Here is a 13,401-nt window from a genome sequence, read left to right as displayed (position 1 = left end):
GCGGGGAGGTTGTTCGCCGCCGGCAGGGCGGCGCCATTTTGTGGGAGCGGCGGCGCGGCTCTGTCGGTGGCAGCGGGTGCTGGGCCCTGGGCCAGCGCCTCCTGGGCGCGGGGCCTCGCAGTGCCTGAGGAAACTCAGCCCCCTGCCAACCCCTGGCCCAGAATGTGGCCTTCCCCCAGCACCGATGTCCTCTTCTAGTGTCCCCTCGCACGGCTGTGTAAATGAGGTTTGACTCAGCTATAGTGTTGATTACACTGAGTCGCCAGGGAGATGTGATAAATAGCAACATCACAAGAGAGGAAAAAATTACAATTGCCAAGGTGATTTCAGATGGGGAGCTTAAACACCAGGCTTGGTGCAGCCTTTGTATTAGTGCCTGCTTAAAAATTAAGTTACTCTGTACATTCCAGCACCAGATTCGTGAAAGCAATGATCAATCAGATGAAGTGAGTGTAAAAACCTGATCATAAGAGTGCATTTAATAATGGAGAGTAAATTACTTGTGGATATCATAACCAAACTAATGTGACCGTTGAATCTTTCACAATTAGGTTAGATCAGACCCTCAACCTGTAAAACTTAAATTATATGCATAAACTTAAAAAATTCGTCCATTCAGCAGCTTCCAACACATAAGGGAACCAAAAATTAAGCCATTGGAGCAGCATCCAGGTTAGAAGATTTGATAAAGCAAAGCTAGAGACCAGACACAAGGAAAGTTCGGCAGACAACTGTTGAAATACTGCGTCCTAAACATTCGCTGGAATGATGATGCTTCCCCTTCACCAAAAAAAGATTGGCATTTAACTTGGTCAAAACTAGTTAAACCAGTGGAGAACTGCCACTTGGAGGCCTTAAATTGTCTTAACTCTTTCACAAGCTTAATGCTAAAGATGAGCACCCAGTTGAATTGGCTGAAAAGCATTTGCCTTTTCCACAGTTCTTTTTAGTAACAGCCTGTCCACTGCAAATTGCTTATGCAATTGCTTATCAGCTGTAACTGAAAGATGAAAAAAGAAAGTATGTGTTTAGAAAAACCTGCTCTCTGCTCGTTGGCTTCAGCAGTGTACAAGGTGAGAGGGGAATTAAGAAAAAAAAAATCCAATGTGTGTATATGTGCCGACGATGGCTAGAAACGGTGAACGTGGCAGGCCTCCTTTTCCTACCTGGCTCTGTGGCGATGCCACACAGACACACCAGCTGGGATGTCTAAAAATTGCCAACTATAAGAGGAAAATAATCTTAAAAATTACCCAAAACACTAAATCCTGGGGGGGTGGGGGGGTTCTGATTACTGATTAATCCAAGTGCATATTGATTCAAAATGAGCCCATCAGCTAGCTGTTAGAGATACAAGAAATGGCCAGGACCCTGGTAGGGCACCTTGCACCAGGGGGTACGTCTCTTCAGACCTTGCTGCCTGCCTCCTCCCTGGCTGTGCCACAGCAGCGGGTCCCTTTTCCTTTGCCAGGAGGATGGGGACTGTGTTGGTGAGCAACTTGGATGCCAAATGTCTTAGAAAAGCCTCTGCGTGATTCTGCTTCCAGATTCCCATGCTGCTGCAGCTAGGAACTAAGAAGATGGCCTGAGGATAGCTGTACTTTCAACAGCAATAAGCTGAAGCCCTTTCACGCTCTGCAGCGGACTACAGACCCTACAACACAATTTCATGATCCTGTCATAGAGCCTGCTGGGGCATACGGGGGCAAACGAAGGTTGCAAAGTCAACCTTAGCACTGGTATTTCCCAGCTCATTTGTTTGCCTTTTAATAGCAAGGTCCTGGAAATACAAGTTTGAATTTTCAAGATACTGATGTATCTTCTGCTTTTGCTGATACTTTTTCTCTCCTGAAGGGTGCTGCCCACTACCAAAGTCCAAAATTGAATGAGCAGGCCAGAGTCACTACCAGCAGCGCTATTAGTTAGGTTTAAAATGCCCTACCTTAAGAACAGCTAAGCTGCTCTTTGGAAGAGTCAAGAAATCTGCTTCCATTTTATCTTCAGGTATCACCAGCTGTCCTTCCTTTTTTTACGGTACAGCAGTTCAGTTAATACCTGGTCACTATGACCTGTGCTGGGATTAATAAAATGTTTTTATGATCCAATTCATAAAGGTGCTGTCAACAAACTGCTGCCTTTTCTAAAGACTAATTAAAGCCAAGCCAATACTGTACAGCACAGGCTGTAACGGTGTCAAGTCTTCTGGCACCCTCTGCCAGTTCCTCTTACTAGCATCTGATGTTCAGTGACCTTCTGCAACTACTTAACAATTTCAATTTAGAACGGCGTAAAGCAAACTCTTTGAAAATCAGGTTAATCTAAACCCATGGCCCAGTTACTCTTTTTCTTCAGACAGTGGTGTTGTAAGGCTAGACAGAGAGACGGCAGTGCTGTTTACTGGAAGCAAGAGTCTTCTATTTTTACTGTGATCCCTCTCTACCCACACAACATCCAGTCTGGGAAAAACGAAGTGAACGTGGTGTGTATGCACAAAGTACGTATCATAAGGAATACATGGCGTGCGCGTGCACTTCCCACTGCCACATTTTCTCAACTCTTTTTTATCGTTACATTGTGTTTGACAAGATGTTTTTCTCATTCTCTCACCTTCTTTTGTCACTTAGGCTCGAGGAGGGTAGTGTAAGCTACTCCTGAAGCTGACCTTTCAGTCACCCAAGAGTGAGGAGACCATGATCTTGAGAAATACTGTTTGCTTACAGAGGACCTTGATTTTCACAAGTACCAGCTGATCTGAGGCAAATTCAAATTGCTCCAGTGAAAATTTTCCTGGTGGATACCCCAAATCAGGCACTCCACTGCCTGTCTGAGGCATCAAAACATGGTATTTCCAAAGGTGCTGAAGAGGCAAGAGTCTCAAAAGTTCAGCACCTAAGGAAATAACCACTGGGGAGAGTAGTTTGTAAAGTAATTTCATAATGTCATATCTATACCTCTGTATCCATTGGTACTTAAAAACACAAATGACTGGTTGAAAATGGTTAATAGTTAAAACCCAGTTTCAGTTTCATATGCACACATGATGGAGTATTTTGTTTTCCCATCACCCTGTCTGTGACCTGGCAAGCATTTCATGTTTCACATAGCAAGAATTTGAGCAGTGGCAGACATCACCTGGTGCGGCAAACAAAACCAAGGTTTCTCCTCTGTTGGATTTCAGGCAATTACCCAGCCATTTTCCACGATCCTACTGTGACTGTTTTTAAAGCTAGAGAAGATGAAACAAGCATCTTGCATTTAAACTGTGCCACCGTTTAATGACTATTTATGTCTTCTTGTGCCCTTTTGGTCTTTTTCTCATGCTTTTATTTAACACACACGTCTCTTTGCTGGGGATGAAGCAGAGGAAGTCTGCTTTTTGTTAAAGTATCAGCTCCTGCCTTAATGAGCAATTGTGGAAGTTCTCATATTGTCGGGAACAAAGTGAACCAACCATTATCCTAACTAACTCCCTCATGGCTTTTCTAAACACAGCTTTTCTATGCTCTTAGTTTAAAAATGCTAGCTCTGTATCCAGACACATTCCATCTGCTGAAAAATAAAGTGCAAGTAAGTCCCTACTGCTCACGTTTCGGTCCCAGAGTTTGCGATCTCCAAAGAGATGCTAGTTCTGCATTTGTACTCAAGTGCTTGGCAAGCCAGGACAGCTGGGATCACGCATTTTGCAAGAGTGTAGAAAAGCAAGAGTGTAGACATTAATGGAGAAGGCCACGCAGGTTTAGGCCTTAAAACAGGGTCAGGTTAAGGATGTATCTGGGTTTTAAGACTCTTTTTAGATAAGGGATCTGATTTTAAGTATGAAGATAAAAGCAATGTAGTTTCGCACAATTTGCAGTGTTCAAACAGTGAAGGAAGCCAGTCAGCAAGCAGGACAAATCTCCAGTGTGGCAAAAAATGCGCTCACTAATAGTCTTTGTTTTCCACCACCTGGTTTGCTTCGTTGGGTTTAACCTGTTTTGACTGTCTCCCCTCCCCCTCTTAAACAAGAGTATTCAGCTTTTAGACTGAAATCATTAGCGACTGACGTGTCACACCAGACCAGAACTGGCTTTGGAGTATTAGAAGGAGAAGGAAGAGGATGTTGTAGGACAGTAACTATGGCAATGGCGCTTGCAGTATTACAGCTGCTAGTTCATATCCATGTAGCCAAGAAAAAGTAAATATCCCTGATGTGAGGCACGTGAGATCGTTGCCACGTGTAATGCTTTGCCTCCTGCACACTTGAATGCGCAACTGCTGCAAGCCATTTGGAAGAAGAGCAGATCGCTGTAATTTCATTGTGGTCATGATGGTAATATCAGAGCATTTTTCCACCCACTGCTTTATTAAAGTCATATGAAAAGGGGATCTCAAGAGTTCTTGCAGGAACAACTGGCTTCCTGTTAGCCGACAAAATTGTGCATGACTGTGGACAGCAGAGCACTGAAGGAGAAACATGCCAAGAGGAGCAAAACAGCCCCATGGGCTGCAGCTCATGATGATTACCAAGTGGCTGACATTTTATGTATGCTTTATAACAAACAGTCACACAACCCTCTGATTAAAATCAGTGTAGATGTTTGACTGCTGATACCTATCAGAGACTGCATTGACCTGGAATTTAGCTGCTTCTTCCCTTGGGCGCTGCTAAAACCAGAGAACAAAACACCAGAGCAAGGTTCAAAATCAGATTAGAAGGCAAGTTTCGCCTGCAGGTCTAGGAAAAAAAAGCAAAGCCAAAAGTCCCACACTGATTTTGTTTGTTTTTTGAAGGTTTGGGTTTCTTACCTAGACCAGTCCTAATCTTGACTATTTTCCTTTGACAGAGTAATCTTCTCTTTCCATCTCCTGAAATGTAGTCTGCCTGCTGGACTTCATGTCCCTGGTGGTCACAGCCCCCAGTGACAACCTGGACTTTGGAGCTGGGGTTCAACTATGGAGGAGCCAGCCCAGCACCATGAGAGGGTGTTACATTTTCAGCTTTTGGCTTGCTTGATGATCAACCCAGAACACCTTTTCCTCCTTTAAAAAGAGATTCTCATTTGATTTTAGCAGGGCATGCTCACTCCTAACACTGCCAGAGCCTGGGCGCCTGCTCCTCTGTGAAGCAGACCTTCAGGTTTTCAGTCCATCCCCTGATCTGTTGTCCCATAAACTTCCTAACGGCTCATACCTATGTGCCGGCACAGCAACACATTGCCTGCAGCCATGAATCAGTTGGGATGGTCAAAACAGGTGACTGACACTGCAGTCTATCGAGATGATGGTAACCAAGGAAAGTTTTAGGCAGCATTTTGCAAGGATGGACAGCCACGCAGTTTGAGCATATGGGCATATCCAGTAGCAGTGATGTGCTAACAGGGTGCTTGGGATTAACCCTGACTCTGTCTTGCACCTACAAAGCTACACTACAACAGAGAGCAATCTGGGAGTCCCCCACCCAGCTCATCAGCTTTTAGGGAGAAAAAGAGCTTTTAGAGATTTAAGGAGCAATGGACAGCAGACCTCCTTCGCTCCGATGTGTTGTGGACCTGTCTTTTGCAATGTAAAAGGATTGTGGCAATAGCACTTGAAGCAGCATCAAGAAAGCACAGTCCTGGTCCTCTACCCCAACCCAGACACATCCTCCCAGACAAGAGACCATGGGGCAAACTAGGAACCAGAAATGACTTGGAAAAATATTTATGAAGCATATCTGAACTTTTCTCCTTCATCTTTTTTATTCCAGCATTTAGGGATGGGACTGTTATCTTGGGCCTGTGAAGGCTGATGCCTTTTCTCAGAGCTTTCTCATGAATCAGCTGGAATTCCCGTATTACTTTGAGGACTCACAGTCATACTCCAGCAGGTGCGAGAGGCCGGTTTTTTTAAACCTCAGCCTTTAAATGCCTGCACCAAAGTTATTTCAATTATTACATTTTCCCAATATACCTTCTCCCATTTCTGCCAGGGTTGGCATAAATCGCAGCCTTCCGTTTTGTAAATCTTTTTTTTTTTTTTCCTTCTCAAAGGCTTAAAACATTATCCATCAAGTCTATCAGTGCTGGGCCCAAAGATTTGAGCCTTTTATCTGAAGCAACTGGAGGCAGGGATTTGTGCAGTGGAAGGAGCGACTGAGCACAGAGAATCATGGTCTCAGGGCAATGAGTCCTCCTTTCTGAGCAGAACATAGAAATCAGATTTCTTGAATGAAAAAGAAAATTAAGAATACCCTGGGGCAGGGGCATCTTCTCTGGAGCCAGAAAGCTGTCCTGGCCCCATCTGCAAGCACTTCTGTGGGAGCACGAGTGCAGGGGGGCAGTCGGGGGACATGGGTTGCTGGGGAAGGTTCTCCAGAGACAGAGGAAATGGTTCAGTTGTGGCTACAGAGGTGACAGCCAAAATGAGACTTCTGGAGTGCAGGGGAAGCACATCATTACTAGTTCAGGCAGCAGTTTGGAGTCCCGGGAGCCTTCAGCAGCATCTTTTGGCCTGTTTCTGTAGTTGAAAGTCCTGGGTTTTGCATGATAATGAGTAATCCACGTGTGCAGCTGAAGTCACCTGCAGTTCAAAGTGAAGGTTATTTTTCAAATAACCTTCTTTGTCATAGCAAATTAAAAGCAGTCGGATCTCACTGAACACTGTCTCCCGAGATGGCAACATGGGAACATAACAAAATGATTCCCAGTATGATTGCTGATAGACAGAAATTATTATTTTCAGTTATGAACAGCACCGAACAGGAGGAGAAATTATGACACTGAGAGCACCAGTATTTAGTGTATTAGAAAACAGTACATTCCCGTAACACCAGCAGCAACTCATTTTCCTATCCTGAGAGTGCCAAGGATCCCCCAAAAATGCTCCTGCTAACAGGTGAGAGCACATTTATTCCTTCCCTATTATCAACCTGCATTCTGGTTGGAGGGTTTGGAGCAGAAGTTTATGACCCAGGAGCATATCACATGATCCATCAATAAAACTCAGCTGTCAGCTTTCCTGATTTGCCTGCAGAAATGTCACCTGCAACGTGTTAGGCAACACTCCCTGCGAAGCTGCAGAGTTTTTGCCACTCAGGACCAGCGCAGAGAAGGCTGAACTGAAAAACTCCCAAACTCCACTGCCTTTTCTGTAATTTGGTAGACATTTCCCTTGCTTACTTGATGGAAGCACAAGACTGCATATATATGTGAAATAAAAACAACCCTACCAAAATAAAACTCCATTACATAAACAGTTCTTGGAGGGAGAAAATGAAACATCTCAGCAGTACATGTTAGCCATGTCACTCATCGCAGGACCAGGATATTTAGATGATATTGAAAGTGGCACAAAAACCTCAGCAGAAAAGAGCAGCAATTGAGTAGTTTGTTACTGTTTACTTTAGCCAGACATCTGCCAGATCCCAAAGGACCTCATCCTATTTCATGTACATCCTGCAGGATTTTCCTTTCAAAAAAGAAACTCTTCCATATTCAAAACCAAGTTTGGCTAGTATAAATTTGCATGTATAAGCAAACACCCTAGCGAGCACGAGGCTGCTGCTGCTGCGCCAAGCCAGGGCTGCCCAGCACAAAGCTTCCCTTGTCCACCCAGGGAGTAGTCGGCCAGGAGGTCTCCCAAGCTGGCACAGGCAAGGAGGGCTGAGATTTAACGCAAACAAAATCTTGACACCTTCTGCCCATTGGTCACCAGAGGGGAGCCACAATCACCGCTGCCACAGGATGTTTTGTGCTCTTCAACCATGATTGCCGTTGCGTTTCACCTGCCCACAGTTCAGTCCCTTCCACGACACCAGTATTTTCCCCACGATGCTACAAATCACAAGTGAGCATTTGGCTCGGGATGACCTTTCCAGGAGTTGCAGCCTTGCCGTCATCCTCCTTTTCCAACCACTTGGTCTACCTCAGTGCTTTCCCGATCATTTTCCAGCAGAACTTCGCACAGAAAGCTCCTCTCCACCACAGGTTAAAAGTGTATCTGTCTACCCACCGCTTTGGGTTTCTTTCTGGTAAATTTTGCCCTTGGGGCCAGAGATCAGAGTCCACATGGGAACTACACTAGGTGCCTCCCAAATGCCGGAGCCGTATGGAGTCACAGCAAGACCAAGGCTTTCTGCCTTTCCTTCTGCTGTTTCCAAACTGAAACTAACACAGGGAAGAGCACACCTCTCTCCTTTTCCCTGGGGAGACTGGGAAACTGCCATTAACATCCCTCTGCATTAACCAGCCAAGCACTCAGCGATGCTGAGAAAGGCTCTGACTCCCCAGCATCTCCCTCCCGGCACCCTTCCCCTCACCCTGCAGGGAAAGCTAAAGCACTTCTTGCCCACACGTGAACACCCTCCAGGAGAAGTAGAGGGGCTCGTCCTGAGCTACAAAAAGCTGGCAGGGGTGTTAGGCAGGATGCAGCTCCATCCCCCGTCCCCATCAGCCCTGCTCCCAGCACGCCAAGGAGCCTGGCTGTCCTGTCGCTGAAGCCTCGTCCATCTGGCAAAAGAACACCACCAACCACCCCAGCCTTAATTTGCAGCAAACTTACTTTGCACGGGAGATACCGGGAGGTTAACATGCCAAAGGCAGCTGTGCGGGGGAGCAGGGAAGGTATTGGCACATCTTTTATTTCCTGCCCTCACAGGACATGCAAAGCGAAGCGAGGAGCACTGTGATGGAAATTTATGCCTCGTAACCCTGTCAGAGAGATAAAGAAGGACTGCTGTTCCCCGGGAGTGATTTCTGGCCTCACCTTCTGCTCAGGAGAGCTGTGCTGTGACCCTGCCGCTGCTTGGGCAATACAGCTCATTTCCTTCCCTGGAGATGGATGCGCGGGCAGCCCTGCGCCTTCCTCCCAGGTGCAGTGGCATCACATACAGCAGCTGCATTTCACAATGACTTGGTAGATATCTTAATGAGAGCAGGATAGCGTGAATACATCTATTTTGGGGATGAATAAATACCTTCTGCCCTCATTAGGCTTTCCTCTCCAGGAAAAGTTAGTTGGCAGCAGATGGGTAGCACCTGGTGCATGACTGGATGATAAAAGTCTGTTAAAGCTCCCCAAAGAGCCCAGTGTCTGGCCTCTGGCCTCTCCCTGGCCCAGAGAAGGTACTCCACCTAGCATGGAAATACCTCTCACCTGGGGTTTCTGGTTTTGGGATGGTACGCGTTCGCATGCTTGCAGCAGGATGGGCTTCCCTCTCCCCTTGGGTTATGCTTCCCCCCACCTTGAAGTCAATACAGCCCAAGCGTGCAGGTGTCTGCTTGAAGGCTCGTGCCCGGGGGTATCTTGAGCGGCCAGGGCCCATCGCTCTGGCAGAAGCAGCCTGCATCCAGCTGCAAAAGACAAGGACAACAGCATTTCCCCTCTTCAGTGCCCAGCTACCTTAGCGTAAAGCATAATTCAGAAATGAAAGGGAAAATAAAGCTTTTTTTCCTTCCTTGTCATCAAAGAAGTTTCATTTGGACAGCATCCTTGCAAAGCCTGAGCAGGACGAGCAGGCAGTACCTGGGCCACACTTTGTGACAAGTGTTTGTGGCTCGTGTCCCCAGCTGTCTCTTTGTAGGAAGCCGTGGCCATGCTGCAGCTCGGCCACTGGTAGTTCAGTCCCCAACCCTGCAACCTAAAAGCAGCAACCATAAAATTACCTCAGCCTCAAGCATCCGATGGCTCCCCTGCGCTCCTCTCCTTCCTGCCACCGAAACCTGTGCCTTTCGGGTCCCCAGGCTTTGAGTGGTCCCCACATTCGGGTGATCGCTCACCCCAGGTGCGGCCATCCCACATACACGCGGCAGCTGTTGCTGGCTGCCCTCCCCTGGTGACCTGTCTCTGAAGAACCATCCCCCTGACCTGAGAAAACAGAGATTGAATGAGGTTTGGGTCTGCTCACAGGTCAGTCCTTGTCCTTCTCTCCCTGCTGGGTGCCTGCCTTCCCCAGCTCCTTGCTCGTCCTGACCTCTGGTTTGGTGGTTAAATCATTTGGGGATCTTCTGAGAGCTCCCGGGATGGCCAAACCCGGAGGCTTGCCCAGCCCGTACCGTACATCGCATTAGGCCGGGGGCTCCTCCAGGCTTCATGCCCTGGTTTGCACCACCCAACGCGGGCATCCGTCCTGGAAATGGGTGGCCAGCAGGCTCCCGTCCCCGAGTGGGCAGGGACAGCCCGGGCCACAACAGCATCCATCTGTCCCCAAAGGCAAATCCCGGGGGGACAGTTAGGGTGCACCCCCAGGCAGCTGGAGATGAACATGAGTGCCAAAGTTCTGCTGATTTTCAAATGCTCAAAATTCGCCTTGATGTCCTCCCTCACCCCCCCCCCAATAACTCGCTTTTCCAAAGGGATGATATTATAGCAAAGCTTAGTAAAAACATATGATGGCAACTTGTCCATTTATGGTATCTTTTTTATTTTTCATGTTAAATAGCCCATAAAAAAATAATTTATACAGGTAAATACACATAATATAGCCTGTAATAAATAGGTACAAAAATAGATTTCCTTAAAAACGGTCAGTGTTTTGAAAACCAGCAAAACAAAGATACCCAATAAATACACTCCTCCCCATTGAACAGCATCGGTCAGGAATGGCATTTCTTTACCTCCTCCCGAGCCATTTATAAATACACAATAAACCCCAATAATTTAAAAGACTGTAAAAAACCCAAATTGCTCCCTGAGTTCACATAAATAAGAAAAATGCTTAAATAGGAAATACAGTCCAGTGATGCAATAAACATCATTTTTCCCGGTCCTTGGGGCACCTTTTGTGGCCGGTGAGTGCCATGCCGTGCCGTGCCAGCCACGCTGCCAGCAGGGGCTAAGTGCATTGCTCCCGGAGGGCTGTGCACCGCAGGTCGTTCAGCACTTGGAAGAGATGGAGGATGGCGGAGGCCTCTAGGCAGCCGGGGGTCTCCTACAGTGGGGAGAAGGGGCGGGTTAGCACCAGAGACGGGATGCAGCAGGCCCTGCGCAGCCGCGCAGTGGCTTACACCCCCAAACCCCCTCAGCCTGCTGGCCTGACTTACCGTTTTCTTGGCCGTCTGCAGCTTCTGCAGCCAGTGCCTCAGTTTCCCAGACGGCTGATGCGAAGGAGCCTCTGTGGCCATCTGCAAGGAAAGTGGCCGTGTGTCCTTACAATGCCTCGCGGCGCTGCCACCAGCACCGGGGCTGCTGAGCTAGCATGGGGTTGGGGGATCTTGGGGGGGGGGGTGTGGCAGTGGCACTCACACAGCCTCGCAGGTCCTCCCGGGCTTGGGTGAGGAAGGCCAAGGGCCGCTGGCGCGTCTCAGCGAACCTGGGGGCAGCAGGGAGCCCCAGCATGGCGGTGACGAGGGCCAGCTCGGCTTCCACCAGGACCATTCGGTCAGGCACCTGCGGGCAGGAACATCCCGGTTACGGACCTAAAGCACCAGGGCTGGCCACGGGCTGGAGGTCAGGGTCTTGAAGACCTGCCCGGGGGTGTAGATGGAGGTGGGACTGGTTGCCGGGGGTCCTGGCTGGAGGAGGGCAGGTACCCCCTTTTTACAGCATCACCTCGCCCTTACCGACAGCTCCACTATTCTCCATTTCCGATGGAAGAGCCTGGTGTTGCATTTGCGGTTCGACAGCAGCATGATGTCCTCCTGCAGGCGTAAAACAAGAGTGGGATTGAAAAACTGTCACCTTGACTTTTGGCGATGTTGTGCAATCCCAGTCAGCCTTGAGGGGTTTAAAACCAGGACAAAATTTGGCCCAACATCCTTCTTTGTCCCAAAACTCCCTTGGAAAACATCCTCCTCATCCCCAAACTGTTGCAGAAAACATCCACCTTGTCACTCAGGGTCTCGAATTTGGCATCCGCTCTGCCTTGCCCCCCTCCAGCCCACAGCCCCCTGTTGCCAGCGGTACTCACAAACTGCTCCTTCATCTTCTGCACAGCCTTCAGCTCATGGGGCACAAGGAACTGGTACTTGGACAGGCTGCAGCTCTTCTTTAGGGTGTCCTGGGGAAAGGCAGCCCCGAGGCCAGACCCCAGCACCAGCACAAGCAGCAGGGTGAGGTTGAGGTGCAGCATTTTGCCGACGAGAGCCCGACGGTGAGAAGGTTACGATGGGGCGAGGGGGCTGCGGTGCAAGAAGCCAGAGAGGACGAATGGGAGCACTTTGGGCCGGATGCGCTAAATCCCTGCTGTAGAGATGCCTGACAGTGTTGCCGCGGGTGGCTTGCTCGGCTGCGGGGCTGCTGGGCTGGCGGCCGGTCCCGGGGAGCTGCTTTGCCTCCTCGCTGTGGCTGCCTCGCTGCCCCATCTCCTCAGCTTTTTATGCTGCCTGCTCGCTGCGATTGCGCTTTCAGATTAGCAGGAAAATCCGTGGCCTGGCAGGTCTGAAAACAGCAAAGCGAAAGCGGTAGCAGAGGGAATCCCGCTGCCACTGGTGCGGGCAGCGCCCGCCTCCCGCTGCCTGCCCTGCTGCCTGCCTCGACCTCGACGGGGATGCGAGGTGATGCTCGGGCTGCCTTCGGTGCGTACCCCTCCGAGGGAGCTGAACGGGAGGGACGCTGCTGCCACGTCGAGCGGTGCAGAGGACTTGGCAAGTGTGAGGAAGTCTGGGCACGAACCAGCCCGGCACCATGCCAAAAGCTGCGGGAGACTCCCAGGCACGCAGCCCCACGGGGACAGCAGGCTCAGGGTGGCCGGGAGGGTTTCGGTGCCTTCCGAGCAGCAGCAGCAGTTTGTGCCTCAGTTTCCCCGCAGGAAGAGCAGCACAACAGTGAAAGCAGCAGCCGGGAGCGGGGACTGGACAATGCAGGCTGCGGGCATGAGCTTTACGCATGTATTATCCTCATGTACCAGGCTCGCTACAAAAGCAAGAAAAAGGGTGCAAGCAGAAGCACTCCTACCCCACATTTTCCAGGTGGGACATAGGGTTGTGCAGGGAGGCTGCCGGCGGGGCTGCCACCCCCACCAGCCACTGGAGCTGGCTGGGGTTTCCTCCTTGTTTAGCCTAGAAACACAAATGTCACGTATTGACATCTCTCCGCTGACAGCTGGAACGGTGCCCCCATTCAGCAAAATCTGTACTTCCCTCAAGGTAACCTCCTGCGATGTGAAGACATCACTGCCGTGCTTGTAGTTTCATGCATTCATCAAGCATTAAATATAGAAAATTAGAGCAATACCTGTATCTAAAAAGCAAATGCACAGTGAGGCAGCAACAGGCATAAATGCACTTTGCAGTGCCTCACGTGGCAGCCATAGAAGTACACTGCTCCAGAAGGACCCAATTTTTAATGTTCATATTTGGAAATAAACTGCTGACTTCAAAGAGTCCATGCAAATGAGAAAAGTTCTTGCACAAGGTTGTGGAAAGATACACCTATGGGCAGGCAGACTAGTATGGACACGCTGTGCCGAGTCATGGAGATGGGCTGGGACCTCTGGACATTGGCCAC

At 49.1% G+C, this 13,401-nt stretch overlaps 1 protein-coding gene across 1 annotated transcript; it reads right to left on the bottom strand.

The window, feature by feature from the left end:
* Positions 1-10,789: 10,789 nt before the first annotated feature.
* On the bottom strand, positions 10,790-12,025 carry LOC104838248 (interferon lambda-3-like). Its single transcript, XM_010577876.1, has 5 exons — positions 11,864-12,025; positions 11,517-11,594; positions 11,200-11,343; positions 10,998-11,078; positions 10,790-10,885 (listed from the first exon to the last, which is right to left on the bottom strand). Exons 1-5 carry the CDS (start codon positions 12,023-12,025, stop codon positions 10,790-10,792), a joined length of 561 nt encoding a protein of 186 aa, XP_010576178.1.
* Between the last annotated feature and the right edge of the window lie 1,376 nt (positions 12,026-13,401).

This window comes from Haliaeetus leucocephalus, unplaced genomic scaffold (assembly GCF_000737465.1).
Source record: "Haliaeetus leucocephalus isolate CR32 unplaced genomic scaffold, Haliaeetus_leucocephalus-4.0 Scaffold587, whole genome shotgun sequence".
NCBI classification, from domain to species: Eukaryota; Metazoa; Chordata; class Aves; order Accipitriformes; family Accipitridae; genus Haliaeetus; species Haliaeetus leucocephalus.
Note: the sequence above shows the minus strand (reverse complement) of the source record. Positions and strands in the feature narration are given on the sequence as shown.

Coding starts and splice junctions, on each gene's coding strand:
- LOC104838248 (XM_010577876.1), bottom strand. CDS start 12,025: ATGCTGCACCTCAACCTCACCCTGCTGCTTGTGCTGGTGCTGGGGTCT. Junction 11,595..11,863: donor AGAAGATGAAGGAGCAGTTT/GTGAGTACCGCT, acceptor TTACGCCTGCAG/GAGGACATCATGCTGCTGTC. Junction 10,886..10,997: donor TGCAGACGGCCAAGAAAACG/GTAAGTCAGGCC, acceptor TCCCCACTGTAG/GAGACCCCCGGCTGCCTAGA.